At 40.6% G+C, this 13,279-nt stretch overlaps 1 protein-coding gene across 2 annotated transcripts in view; it reads left to right on the top strand.

Annotated features, from left to right (window-relative positions):
* Positions 1-13,279, top strand: part of PPP2R2B (protein phosphatase 2 regulatory subunit Bbeta) — a 260,646-nt gene that overhangs the window by 158,316 nt on the left and 89,051 nt on the right. For both annotated transcript variants that reach the window (XM_058543417.1, XM_058543408.1), the window contains 2 exons: positions 2,767-2,932; positions 8,632-8,744. In XM_058543417.1, coding sequence (XP_058399400.1) covers positions 2,767-2,932; positions 8,632-8,744 — 279 coding nt within the window. The remainder of the gene's footprint in view (positions 1-2,766; positions 2,933-8,631; positions 8,745-13,279) is intronic.

Here is a 13,279-nt window from a genome sequence, read left to right as displayed (position 1 = left end):
ACAGTTCCACATTCAGGCTCATAAAAGCACCTGAAAATAGAGCCTTTTCTGGGTATGGCCTTATCTTTCCAAACCTGGGTAGTGCACATTCAAAACGACCTCACTTCTCATCTGACCTGCAAAATTCCATGGGTGCTGGTGGAGCGTAACTCTTCCTTTTTGAGTGGGATTTATCTTCGAGCTTTTGAAATTGTCGCCCTGATTTCAAGTGCTCTTACAGAATATGTAGGAGGAAAAAAAATAGCTCTTTGCCAACAGATGTGAAAAGGATGACTTGGGTCAGTAGAAAAGAAAATGATAGGTCACCCTACCAAAGGGAGAGAAATCCCACAAAATGACATCTGAGCAATGCATATGGCACACACTTTACTATAGGTGACCTGAAGGTCCCTGGAGCTGAATGCTGTATGCATTCTGAGCAGGACTTCTAACTTCTGGTGAATCTCAAAAAGGCCATTTCTTCCTGAGACTTGGGTTCCACTAGGAATTGTTTCCCTTTTTCATATAAATTGTGTTTTTTGGTGTCTGCTTCTGTTTTGTCAGAATGGAATTATGGCCCAATTTGATTTCCTTGGCCTCCCCTGGCATGATCCTGGAGCTTCCAGCAGGCCAGTCTGTGTTCTAGTAACTCTCCCATCTGCTGCTGCCTGCCTCTGAGATTCACCCGGCACAGTGTAGCAGGAGGCCCAGGGCAGGAGGGAGGTTTCACAAGAGACTTCCCTAGCAATTGAAAGCCTGCTTTGTGCCTCAAAGTCATTTGTGTTACACCTCCCCTCAAAAAAGGAAAGCCTCATTTAGAGGTGATATATTTGGTAATTGCACATTATTTGCAATTAATTTCTATAAGGTCATCATAATCCCTTGAGGTTCTGTATAAATTCAAGTGTTCAGCGTTAAATCAGGCACCCAGCCTATTCCATTGGCCCTGGAAACACGAAAATGTGGTTGGCAAGTAGGAACTAATAGCTCTTCGTGACCTGGAATTTTTCCTGCTTTTCCAGAGATGCCTGGTGCTAATTGGTCTGGCACATACTACACATACTTGACAGTCTGATTTGGATGGTAGCAAATCAACACTGATAAATTTACTGTTAAGGTGGACTGGCTCTTTCAGCAGTAAGCAGGATAGTAGCAAGTATGTCAGCATTTAAAGTCCTTTTAAAACTGATTTTCAAACCTTCTTCTTCAATTTTTTAAAAAATCCAGTTAGGTTCATGGCGATGATAAAGAGGAAGCAGAGGAGCTGTTTAGCATAAATTACCCAAGGCAGCATGTTGCCGGCAATATTCCGCTCCACGTTTTCCATTAGCTATTTATAGGTTTCACCTATTTTAATTTACTGAAATATTTGGGAAGCCTGATTCACTAGTAGAATGATGGGGGACACGTTTTCCAAAGGAGGTGGTTTTGTTCAATAAAAAATAAATGTCGAGGATAATAGCAGGCAGTTAAGTGTTTAGTTTCGTGGCAAGGTTTGGGGTTGAAATGAAAACTAAGTTTGAGAAACAAAGCCATGGGACGACATCTAGGTCAGGCCTGGTTCGCAATTCTGTGGGTGGATTCTCAAGAGGTACACCTCTCCAGAGTTTGTGCCTAGGAGCCTCGATGCCCTCACAAATATATTTAACCCCTGGGCGTCTACACCGTCACCCATCGGGAAGTTGAGATTTCGATTTGGGTGTTCAATATCCACCCAGAAACATAAATTTTTTAATGGACCCTTTTATTAAGAGTCAAGCTTTTTTGACAAATGTTTAATAAGCCCTAGATTTGAATTTTTGAGCACAGTTTTCCAAAGCCTGAATCTCGAAGCTCTTGGTAATCAGGTCCTAAAACGCCTGAAATAAAACTGCCCTTCCCTCTTTTCTCTGCTTCTCTTTCTCTCTTTCATACCTTCTTTTCCCTCCTCTCTACCTTTCTTCTTTCTCTTGCCTTTTTCTGTAGACCCTCTGACTTATGTTTCATTCCCTCATCATTTATTTAGTTCCTGCTGTTTGCGCTTTGCATAATCAGAGCTAAGGGAAAGCGAGAGGTGAAGTCTCATCTTCTCCCAATGACGCAGATGTCAGCTCTGTTCCTGTCTGTTTTGTTACTCCTCCTGTTGGAAGAAAAGGAGGAGGGAGAGATCTGATACCCAAATCTGCTACTTACAAGCTGTGCAACCTTAGAGAAGTCATTTTAATATCTCTGAGCCTCTGTTGTCCATTTCCCCACCAGCCTCTCTCTCAGATTCTGTGAGGATCTGATGAGATTTTAAAAGACCAATGAAAAGTGTAGATGCTACAGCTTTGTACTCTTTGTAAGGGATTGGTGTATGTATATGTGGACATCAGTGTGGGATAGTTCACTCCAAAGGGTGTCCGAGATGTCCATTAGGAGGCAGAAAGAAACTATTAGAACTTCTATCTATATTAATTTTTAAAATTTATATTGATTTTAAAATCATGTCCTATTTTAAATTCTATTTCTGTGTATATGTTATGATGTACACCATATATTAGTGCAGAAGTTCAAGTATATAATTTATAAATAACTATATGTGTATTAGAGGTGCTAATATTTACCAACTGGGGTATATGATCAGAGGCTTTGGAGGCCACTGAGCGAAGGTAGACCTTGTGGCTGTCATGGTCCTTCCCTCATCCTACTCTGACACGGCCTTCCCATCCCACCCCTAATGACTCTGCTCAAAAAAAGAAGGAATTGGTGAATTTGCACTTGGCTTACATGATTTAATCTTTTGTATATTTTTTCTCCTTCCTACAGAGTAAAAATCAGGTTCATCGTAGGGGTGAATACAATGTTTACAGCACATTCCAGAGCCATGAACCCGAGTTCGATTACCTGAAGAGTTTAGAAATAGAAGAAAAAATCAATAAAATAAGATGGCTCCCTCAGCAGAATGCAGCCTACTTCCTTCTGTCTACTAATGGTACGTGGAAGGGACTTTTTCTGTTTGGTGTTTTCAGAAATATAGTAAGCCAAACCATATGTTTTAGTCTCTCTTAGACTGAATTTTCCTTTTTACCTTGCAGGCTATTGAAAAAATTAGAAACAATATTTGCAAGATGCCTAACAGAGTGCCTGGCACCGAGTAGGCCCTCAGTAAATAGTAGTTATTGTTTTTAAAAATAACAAATTTATGACCGAATTATATGAGACCCATTATTTGCAGTTTTTGACTAATACCAATTATTTCCAGGTGTTTATGGAATGTGACTTCCTGTCTTCAGATTCACTGAATGTTATTCTGGGAACACATTCCAAGAAACTCAACGTGCCGTCCCTGTGGGTTTGGCATATGAAGAGAAGTGATAAATTCCTGAATGTATTTTGGGGTTTGTAAAGCAGATGTCTGTGTCTCTCTGACACAATCAAACGTTCAGCTAGGAGCCCAGGTCAAGAAGAGAGGGGGACCCTGCCAAAGAACTGATCAGAAATGGTTTCTTTCTCTTTCTCCCTCCTTACTATTCTTATACCATTTGTTGGTTTAGGGGGAGTTGATATAAATAGGTCAGAGAGGGAGGATGTTGGGGGTTGAATAGAGAGCCAAATTCCATATTAATTCAATAAGCCTTTATACAGTGGAATTATCTACTCTAAAGGTTCTTAATACCCTTGCTGAAAGAAGCTGTCTATGCTCAAAACAATTCAGAATAAAATCATATACTAAAGAGTGCTAATTGAATAGCACAACAATTAAGAGGATTAGTGTATAAAAATTCAAACCCTCTCTCAAGCAAATAAGCTGAATAAAGGATGATTCATTTCATCCTCTGTGTGAGTCCATGAAGAGTATACATTTAAACATAAATCAAGAAGTAAGGGATTTGTTTTGCCTATCCCAGCATTTGAAAAGAAAGGATAATGCCCATAAGTCAAGTGACAAAAATGTGGACTATGTATATGATACGATCAAACATATATTAATGTTTTAAAGACTGGAAGGAAACACACTAAAAGGTGGATCATGATTAATTTTTGATTGTGCATTATGGGTGACTTGTAAATGTGTTCCTTTTAGCGTTTTTATTTTCTAAGATTTTAAAATGAGTTTTATTTTAATCTTATAAAAAAGGGGGAAAAGTTTTTAATGCATATGAATTGAAAATCCCTCACATATAAGGCCAGTGTACAAATCTAAAAAATGACAATTCTGAAAAAAGCCAGTTTAAGGTTATTCAAGCATGGCTTATCACAACATGACCACATCTCCACTCATCTGTTTTTCCAGATTCCAAGTAATTTAATTCTTCCTCATAACTGTATTTATTGTTCTGTTTACTTTTTCCAACTCTGATTTCTTGAAAGGCAGACCACATGAATTTATTTCAGTTTCTTTTAGTTTTGCTGTTTAAGTTTCACTCAAAGGCTCTGCAGATTCAACACTGCTTAGAAGAAAAGAGACTTCTGATGATTTTGACTTAATGACTTCAGGCAGAGAAAAAGTATCTGATTATCTTCTATAGCTAGCTTACTTTCTGTTATGAAATTTAGCCTATTGATTATTACAATAAAATTCAAAGACTTATTAACTACTTTGTGGGGGAGATGGGAAAAAAATCAGTGAAATGCAATGAAGATTAATTATATAGCATAATGTTCTGTTAATTGAGTTTTTAAATAGTTTTTTGATTAACAAGGATATTATCTTCCCATTTGGGATGCTATTTCATATGCCAAAAGCATCTCAAAATTATTCTGATGAGAAAAATTCCCATGTTCTTATGTGATTTTCTTTTTTATACTAATATTGAGGTTGAGAATTCCCCTTAAGCCAAATAGGTTAACATGCAAATATTAATGGAAGACAATTGGAATTACTGTACAAAAGAGAAAATGAAGATAGATGATAAGATTGTGTTTAAAAGCTGCCACAAGTAATGATAAACTACTCAGAGGAAGAAAGAAAAAGTCATTACTCATAGTAACAGCCACATGTTCCTCAGACGTTTTTATCCACAAAGCTTCAAGAGACTGAGTCGAGAAAAATTGTGTGATAATAAAGTCAAGAATGACTCCAGGCAACCCAACCATGGGGAATTGGATTGAATTCACCATCAATTATCTTTTTTTAAAAAATTGTGCTTATCTCATTATAGTTGGGTACAATTTTTACATTCTGCTAAAATTTATTTCTAATAATAATTTTTAATGAAAAATAAAACCAACATTCAATTGTGAATCTGGACTTTGAAATTATTTGCCATACGAAAGCACATTGCTTTACCTAGATTTCTACTTCTGTCTTAATCTCTATAATGAGAGGGGAAGGTAGACTTAATCTGTTTTTCATGCTATGAAAGTAGTACATGTTCATTGTAAAAAATTTAGAAAATCCAGAAAAGCAAAATGAAGATAATAAAAGTGTTCCCATCCAGAGAGAACCACTGTTAATGTCTTTTAAAGAAAAAAGCAAAGAGGCATGGATAAATCTGTTTGTTTCTTAACAAAAATGATATATTCTGTAAACTATTTTGCAACCAGATTTTTTATTTAATAATATAGCACTTAATAAGAGGAATATCTTCCGCATTGTTAAATATTCTTCTAAAGTACCATAACATTTTCGATAACTGCATAGCATTCCCTTATATGATTCTTTTATCATTTACTAATAAATCTCACATTATTAAACCTTTAATTATCAACAAATTCTCACTATTGTAAATTGTATATTTATAGGAAAAGATATTGGTATAGATGGATATGATTAGGAAAAAAGCATATTGTAAACTATGTATAATGTTATGTCTATCAAAAACAGTTATATAATTGCACATAAATATAATGAAAGGATATACACAAAATTTTCATAATAGTTCTCTCTCTAGTGGAATTGAGGGAGATTTTAATTCTTTTACTTTTATGTTCGTTTTTATTTCCTACAATTGTATGTACCACTTGTGTAATAAAGAGAAGGAAATAAAATGAGAAAGTACAAAATCTATATATGCACTATTATTATAGGTTTGTACCCCTGTCAAAAAAAATGCATAGAAAAAATACTACAAGGATCTATGCAAAATATTAACAATAATTGTCCCTGACTGGAGGGATTATAGGTGATTTTTATTTTTTAGGTTTTTCCTATGATTTCTCTATTTCTCTGTACAGCAATTTATCATTTGTAATAAGAAAAATATAAGAGGAGAATTATCTTGCAAAAAGGATGGGATACATTCCAAAACCAAGAAAAAGAAAATATTTGGTGTTAAAATTCACTGATTTGGGTTCTTCTAAGCCACAGTAGCTAATCCACTCTGATCTCTGTTCAGTAGCTAATCAAGTGACTGTATAAATATGGCCATGTTTCATTTTCTCACCCTAAAAGGCAGTTCATTATGGAGCACAATGTCCAGAGAGCATAGGACCAGACGAGTGTTAGCATATAGATAGAAAGTTCTAAATTCAACCCAGCATCTGGGACAGGTTTCCTCGCCTTCTGTCCCAGTACAAGCCAGGGAGAGTGTACAAATCTCACACTTAGCAGCCTTGCCAGGTGTGCCAGCAGACACAACCAGCCCAAGTGATCCCCAGATATTAGGAAACAGGGACACATCTGTTAAAGTAGCCAAATTGTTGCTAGAAGCCCACTGCACAACGAGGTGCATTTCAGACCTCTGAGGACAAGGCATATGGTGAGGAGAGAAGAAGGAGTGACACAAGGGGGCAAAAGAGAACGGAAATCCTAATAAGACAGGGTAGAGGGGTGGCTTTTCTCCTAACAGTATTATAGAGAGGAAATGGGATGTGCTGACATCATCATGGGATGAAGCTAACGCTGTCAAAGCAACATGTTATTATTGCAGAATAGTTGCCCAATTTGCTAATTCTAATAACAGCTGCCATTTGTGAATCATTATTAGAAGCCCAACACTGTGTTAAACATTCTACATGCAGTGTTATATTTAATCCTCATAAGAGCCCCATGAGGAAGACACTATTTTCCCCAATTTACAAATAAAGAAACTGAGGCATAGAGAAATTAAGTATCTTTATTTGTAAGGTTGAAATATTTGGGACATACTTATACTAAAAAATTATTCATTTTTTATCTGAAATTCCAATTTAACTGGATGTTCTGTACTGTTTTTCCTGCTAAATCTGGTGCTGCCATTCGTTCGTCACTCAAGAAATACTAGTTATGCGCTTACCGTGTGGGACTCCCAGTACTTGGTCACATGGCTGGCTGGGGTTGGAGTGAGGATGGGGCCGAAGGTTGTCTGGTTCCAAAGTCTACCTTGTGCAGAGGTAGAGGGAGATGTAAAGAAGGCAACCGAGCCTCTGCCTTCCAGAAGAGAAGTTAACAAGAGTACAAACAATGCGGAATCTGAGAAGGAAGGCCTACAGAGGCTACAGAGCCCACAGACATGATCTGTTTGGCCCGAACATGTTTCCTTAAAAAATAGAATTGAAGCATGGTGGGGCATGCGCTCCCCAGGCCCCCAGCCCCTATCACTCCTTCCCTTGGCCTGCCTGACCCCTGTGGGCACTGGAGTTCTCACCCCTTTTTTAATGCTACAGAGAATGACAGATGTCAGCCAGCGGTGTAAAGAGCTGGGACGGTACCAAGGTGAGAAAGGAAGTTTCCCGGGACTCCCAGGAGCCTGCAAGGGGAAAGGGGCATTTTGATGAATCTCCTCACCATTTTATTTCCCTGCGTATTGCTAGCAATTTGCACTGTGTGGATGAGATTCCTTCATTCATGCAACTAGTATTCATTGAACATCCGCTGTGTCCCAGGCACTGTTGTAGGTGCTGAAGGCATAGTGATGAACAAGACAGAGTCCCTGCCCTCAATGACTGTACATTCTAGTGAGGGAGACATAATAAGTCATCAGGTAGTGAAAAAAAAGGAGGAGGAGGGGCATCGAGAATGGCGAGGACAACATTTTTATGTAGGTTGGTTAGGAAAGGCCCCTCTGAGGTTGGGACGTAAACAGAGAGAGCAAAGGGAAGGAACAAATCTTGTGAAAAAGAGGGTAAAGGGCTTTCCTGGCAGAAGGCACAGCAAGCGCAAAAGCCCTGGGGCAGGAGTGGGGTTAACGTGTACAAGGAGCTGTAAGGAAGGCGTGTGGCAGGAGCACAGGGAGTGGCAGGGAGTGGGGTGGCCGGAGAAAGTAGGGGTGCAGGTCATGGTAAGGACAGTGTTTAGTGAGGCAGGACACTGAAATGGGGATAATAATAGTACCTACCTCTCAGGGTTATTGTGAATATTAAATAAATTCTCCATGCAAAGTGCTAACATAGTTACACAGTTAATTCTACATTTGTGGCAGTTAATTCTACACTTGTGGCAGTTAATTCTACATTTGTGGCTGCTCTTATTATTCAATGTTCAATAAGTATTTTTATTAAATGAACAAATTAATGTCTAAGCTATAGATTTAAGGACCCATCGTCAGGGAAACCATTTGTCTGTGCACAATATATGTTTTTGTTTTGGAACATGGGCTCTGCCTTCAAATGACATGTGATTTACACACTGAGGCCCTTGACGTGAGCCAGCTTCTGTAGCAGTTCCTTCCATCATTATCTCCACCTCTCCCTGCTTCCCCTCCTCAAAAAAGCCTCCTTTACCAGCTTGCTTTCACTGTAATTTTGATTTCCTCTGGTTGCCCTCCACAGATAAAACTGTGAAGCTGTGGAAAGTCAGCGAGCGCGATAAGAGGCCAGAAGGCTACAATCTGAAAGATGAGGAAGGCCGGCTCCGGGATCCTGCCACCATCACGACGTTGCGGGTGAGCCCAGTGGCTGCTTTGGCACCGTCTTTCACCTCCTTAGCCACCAGGGTCAGAGGAAGGGTTGCAGTTTGGCCACATGCTGGCTGCTGCTGTAGGCTGCAACTAGAATGTGTGAGTGAGGGAGATCAAACAGAGACTCAACCTACCTGAGTCTCCGGTGGCAGTGGAGGAGCAGGACAGGTGCCAAGCTCTGATGACTACACATCCACGCACTTCCTTTTCTCCCGGAGCACTTGCCCATATGGCCACTGCCGTCCGTTACTGTATTCTTAGCCTCTGATCACATTATCTAAAAAGTCTTGAGCATCTTCTGTACTCAAGGTACAGGAGATGGGACTACCCACGTGGAAAGTTGGAGTCGTGTGATTCAGAACACGAACTTCTGAATCCAACAGGGCTGGGTTCAAATTCTGCCACTTAAGCAGAATCTTACACTCACTTAACTTTTCAGAACTTTCGTCAGGTAAGTTACTTTTAGTTTCTCTATCTGCAAAACAGTGAACATAATACCTACTGCCCGTGGATTTATGAGGATAAAATGCAGTTAGGGTGGGAAGCCCTTACGTCATGGCTGGTACTCAATAAATGATCCCTACTATTAGTCTGAGTAGCTTCCTTCCTGCCCTCTAGAAATGCACAATCTGGTAAGGAAAGAGGAATTGTGGGACAAATATACAAATAATTCTGACCCTAAATGGAGTAAGACAAATGCAATGAGAATCAGAGAGTTGCAGTTTGATCAAAGGAGGGAGAAATTATATTTGGTTCTGGGAGACCAGGAAAGATCTCACAGGGAAGCGGTGTTAAAAATGGATTTCTAGGGGCCAGCCTGGTGGCATAGTGATTAAGTTCGTATGCTCTGCTTTGGCGGCCCAGGGTTCATGGGTTCAGATCCCAGGCACCGACCTACACACCACATATCAAGCCATATTGTGGCGGCGTCCAACATACAAAATAGAGGAAGATTGGCACAGAAGTTAGCTCAGTGACAATCTTCCTCAAGCAAAAAGAGGAAGATTGGCAACAGATGTTAGCTCAGGGACAATATTCCTCAACAACAACAAAAAAAATGGATTTCTAAAAGTGGCCTTTTAAGGGAAGACTCTCTAGATATAGGTTAAAGTGGTTCAGGACTGAGTGATGAGTTTGGTTGTGGATGTGTTCAAGGTGAGGGGTTGGGACCCACATGTTGGGACCAGCCCTAGTCCAAAGGGACTTTCAAAACTGTGTAGAGGAGCCAGCCAGATGGCATAGCAGTTAAGTGTGCACGCTCTGCTTCAGCAGCCCAGGGTTCGCAGGTTCGGAACCCCGGGCATGGATCGACGCACCGCTTGTCAAGCCATGCTGTGGAGGCATCCCATATAAACTAGAGGAAGATGGGCACGGATGTTAGCCCAGAGCCAATCTTCCTCAGCAAAAAGAGGAGAATTGGCAACGATGTTAGCTCAGGGCTAATCTCCCTTACACACACACACACACAAAAACTGTGTAGAATATGTGCTTTCAGACACTAGCTGCTCTACTGAAGACCGAATACTGAGAAGGGAGACACAAGTACATGTGGGGAAAAGAGGTTGTCTCCCTAGGTTTAGAAGCGGATATGGGAGTTGAATGATCATTGTGTGCCTGATTAGCTCGCTTGTTTGTGTGTTCATTCATTCATTCATTTGTTCATCTGTTTATTCAGTGGATGCTTTTTGAGCAGGGACTCTTTGCTGACCACAGTGCTAGACTGTCGCATGTTTACCTGGTGCTAATGGGTACCTGGTCTTCTGTTGAGCTCCTTCTGAGCCAATGAGCATTGGCCACTCTCTTTCCTCTCGTTGGCCTATGCCTTCAACCTGGAGAACTGCCACGCAAGGCCCCCTTATCAGACTGGGTCAATGCTCAGAGGTTTTAGAGACCAGAGGGTAGAGCAATGAAGAGTATGAACGTTGAGTCAGTCTGTCCTGAGTTAGAATCCTGGCTCCATTGCTTTCCAGCTGGTGACCTTGAACATATTCCTTAAACTCTCTGTGGCTCCAATAGCGGATCTGTAAAACAAGGATGATGATAGTCACTGCCTCCTTGGATTTTTGTGAGGATTCGATATGATATTGTGTGTGATAAACAGCTTAGCCTTCGTCGTGTCTCACTCACAGAAAGCACTCAATAATGTTAGTTGCCTGCTGTTGTTTTAGTATTACTCTCATCGTCATCATCATCATCATCATTTTCATGACTATTATTACCCCCTACTGATAGTAGGCCTATGTGTATGAGAAAATTCGTATTTTTTCTTTTCATATACTTTTTGTACTATTGTATTCACTCTACACGCTATTCATTGATATCTATTAAGTGGTGAGCACTGTGCTGGTGATACAAAAAGGAGTAAGACAGTCTTTTGCCCCTCAGGACTTTGCAATCGTGAGGGGAATACAGATGGATCAGGTGCTACTGAGGATTTTATAACATGAACTTCTGCCCAGATGTTACCTTGCCCTTGTTTGCTGTGTGGATGGAATTTCTCAGCTGCCATCTGTAGTCCCCACTATGAATTCCTGTTGTCCATGGCATCCTATGGGGTTTCATATTCTGTGTTTAGCCCCTTGGAGAAGGCCATCCCATGAAGAAGAGGAAAGAAGGCCTATATGTAAAGTTTCCACTAGAGCAGAGATTGTCCACCAGGTAAGAGAGTGATGTTATGAAGTGGACTTGTACATGGAAGGAGGCCCTGAGGTGTGGCTAGAAAGTTAGAAAATCCCATTTCTGGTTCTTGCTTTCTTATTAACCATCTGTGTGACCCTGGGCCAATGATCACATTTCTTCTCTCCAAGCTTAGTTTCTAAGCTGCCGAGCACAGGAAAGTGGTTCTGCAACTGTGGGTGCTAGTTACACATGCAGATTCCCGGGACCCAGCCCAGTGATTCTCTGCAGCAAGTTGGGTGGTCCAGAGGAATCTGCATTTTTAACATGAGCCGCTGGTTGTTGAGACAAGGGGGTCTGTGGCCACTGGACTCCATCATCTCTAAGTGCTCCTCAGAGTTATCATTTTTGTGAGCCTCTATTCCTTTTCAATCATTTCAACAGTTATTGTACCACCTTGGAGACACATTTGCTGCAATATTATAAATACTCATATCTGATTTCACCTCGTCTACTTTCCTAGGCTTTCAACTATCCTACATTTCAGTGTAAACATCCACGCTCCAACATTCTTTCAATGCAAACACTGAAAATGCCAGCCTCCTTTCCCTTTTGATCCCGGCAGTAGAAGAAGAAAAAAACCAGGCAACCCTGAAGACGGTAAATTCAGAACAATGACTCCAAACAGAATGAGCCGACGTGATATTAATCAGACTGTAATTTACTAACATGCTCTGCTCTTGAAATTTGCATGCCAGCCATTGTGGCTTCTTTTCCTTCTCTGTACTATGATTACCTCGTGCTCACTTTCACAGTTTCCAGTTCTATGTGGATCTTGAGAGTGAGAACGTTTAATAATACCCGACAGCTAATTAATCCTCACTGAGTAATGAACCTATTCTGTTTCAGTGCTGGGAGGCTCAGCTTTTCAAAGCAAGGATTTGGCTCTTCTTTTTTTTCCTTTTTTCATGGAAGATAGCCTTTCAAATCCAGTCACTTGTTACCCAAAGAGACTATGAGAAGCACTTCTATGAAAACTATATCTCCTGCACAGTATCATAACATTCAAAGCAATAATCATGGTGATAATTTAATAATAACACCTATAGCTGTAAAATGCCATTTACATCACAAAGTGTTTTCTTACCTAATCCCTCAGTTCATCTTTAGAACAACCAGTAAGGAAGGCAGCACAGGTATTCGGCAGATGAAAATGCCAGTATCTGATATTTATTGAGCATTTACTATATCCTGTGCACAATGCTGTACACTGTGTCTGCATTAGCTACCTCGTGCGGTGTGGTTCACTGTTAAAATGCCCATTGAACAGATGAGGCTCAGAGAGGTTAAGTAACATGCCCGGAATCATGCAGGGTTAAGAATCAAACCTTGATCTACTTTGCTCTGGGACCTGAGCCCTTAAATCTGATGCAGGCTCAGAGAGGGAAAGTGCCTTGTCCAATGTCTGTCAACTAGTTATTTCAGAGCTGGGACTAAAAATCAAGATCTACGACTCTTAAACTGGGACACATACATTTGCGCATTTGAAATAGTTTTCTTCATAATTAGTGCCATTGTTATCCCAGGTCAGAATGTGTGTGTGTGTGTGTGTGTGTATTTCCCTTCCCTACCCTACCCCCGTCTGTGTCACCTACACATTCACACACACTGCGTTTCCAGATCCCTGACCTCAGCATCCCTTGAGGTCTTACGTAGTCACACTTAAGATTCTCTGTGCCCTTCTTTCCCAACCTCCCAATACCCAGGGGTAAGAGGCCCTCAGAACCCTTTCTAGGCAACAGAAACTCATAGTTCAAATAACTTCATCAGCGTGGGTGGGAGCTGAGTGGTGAGAAATCACACTTAGCGTACTTCTCCCTGCTCATCTCCAGGATGAGCCTGGA

Source organism: Diceros bicornis, chromosome 1 (genome assembly GCF_020826845.1).
Source record: "Diceros bicornis minor isolate mBicDic1 chromosome 1, mDicBic1.mat.cur, whole genome shotgun sequence".
Taxonomy (NCBI): Eukaryota; Metazoa; Chordata; class Mammalia; order Perissodactyla; family Rhinocerotidae; genus Diceros; species Diceros bicornis.
This window is presented reverse-complemented; position numbering and strand designations above follow the sequence as displayed.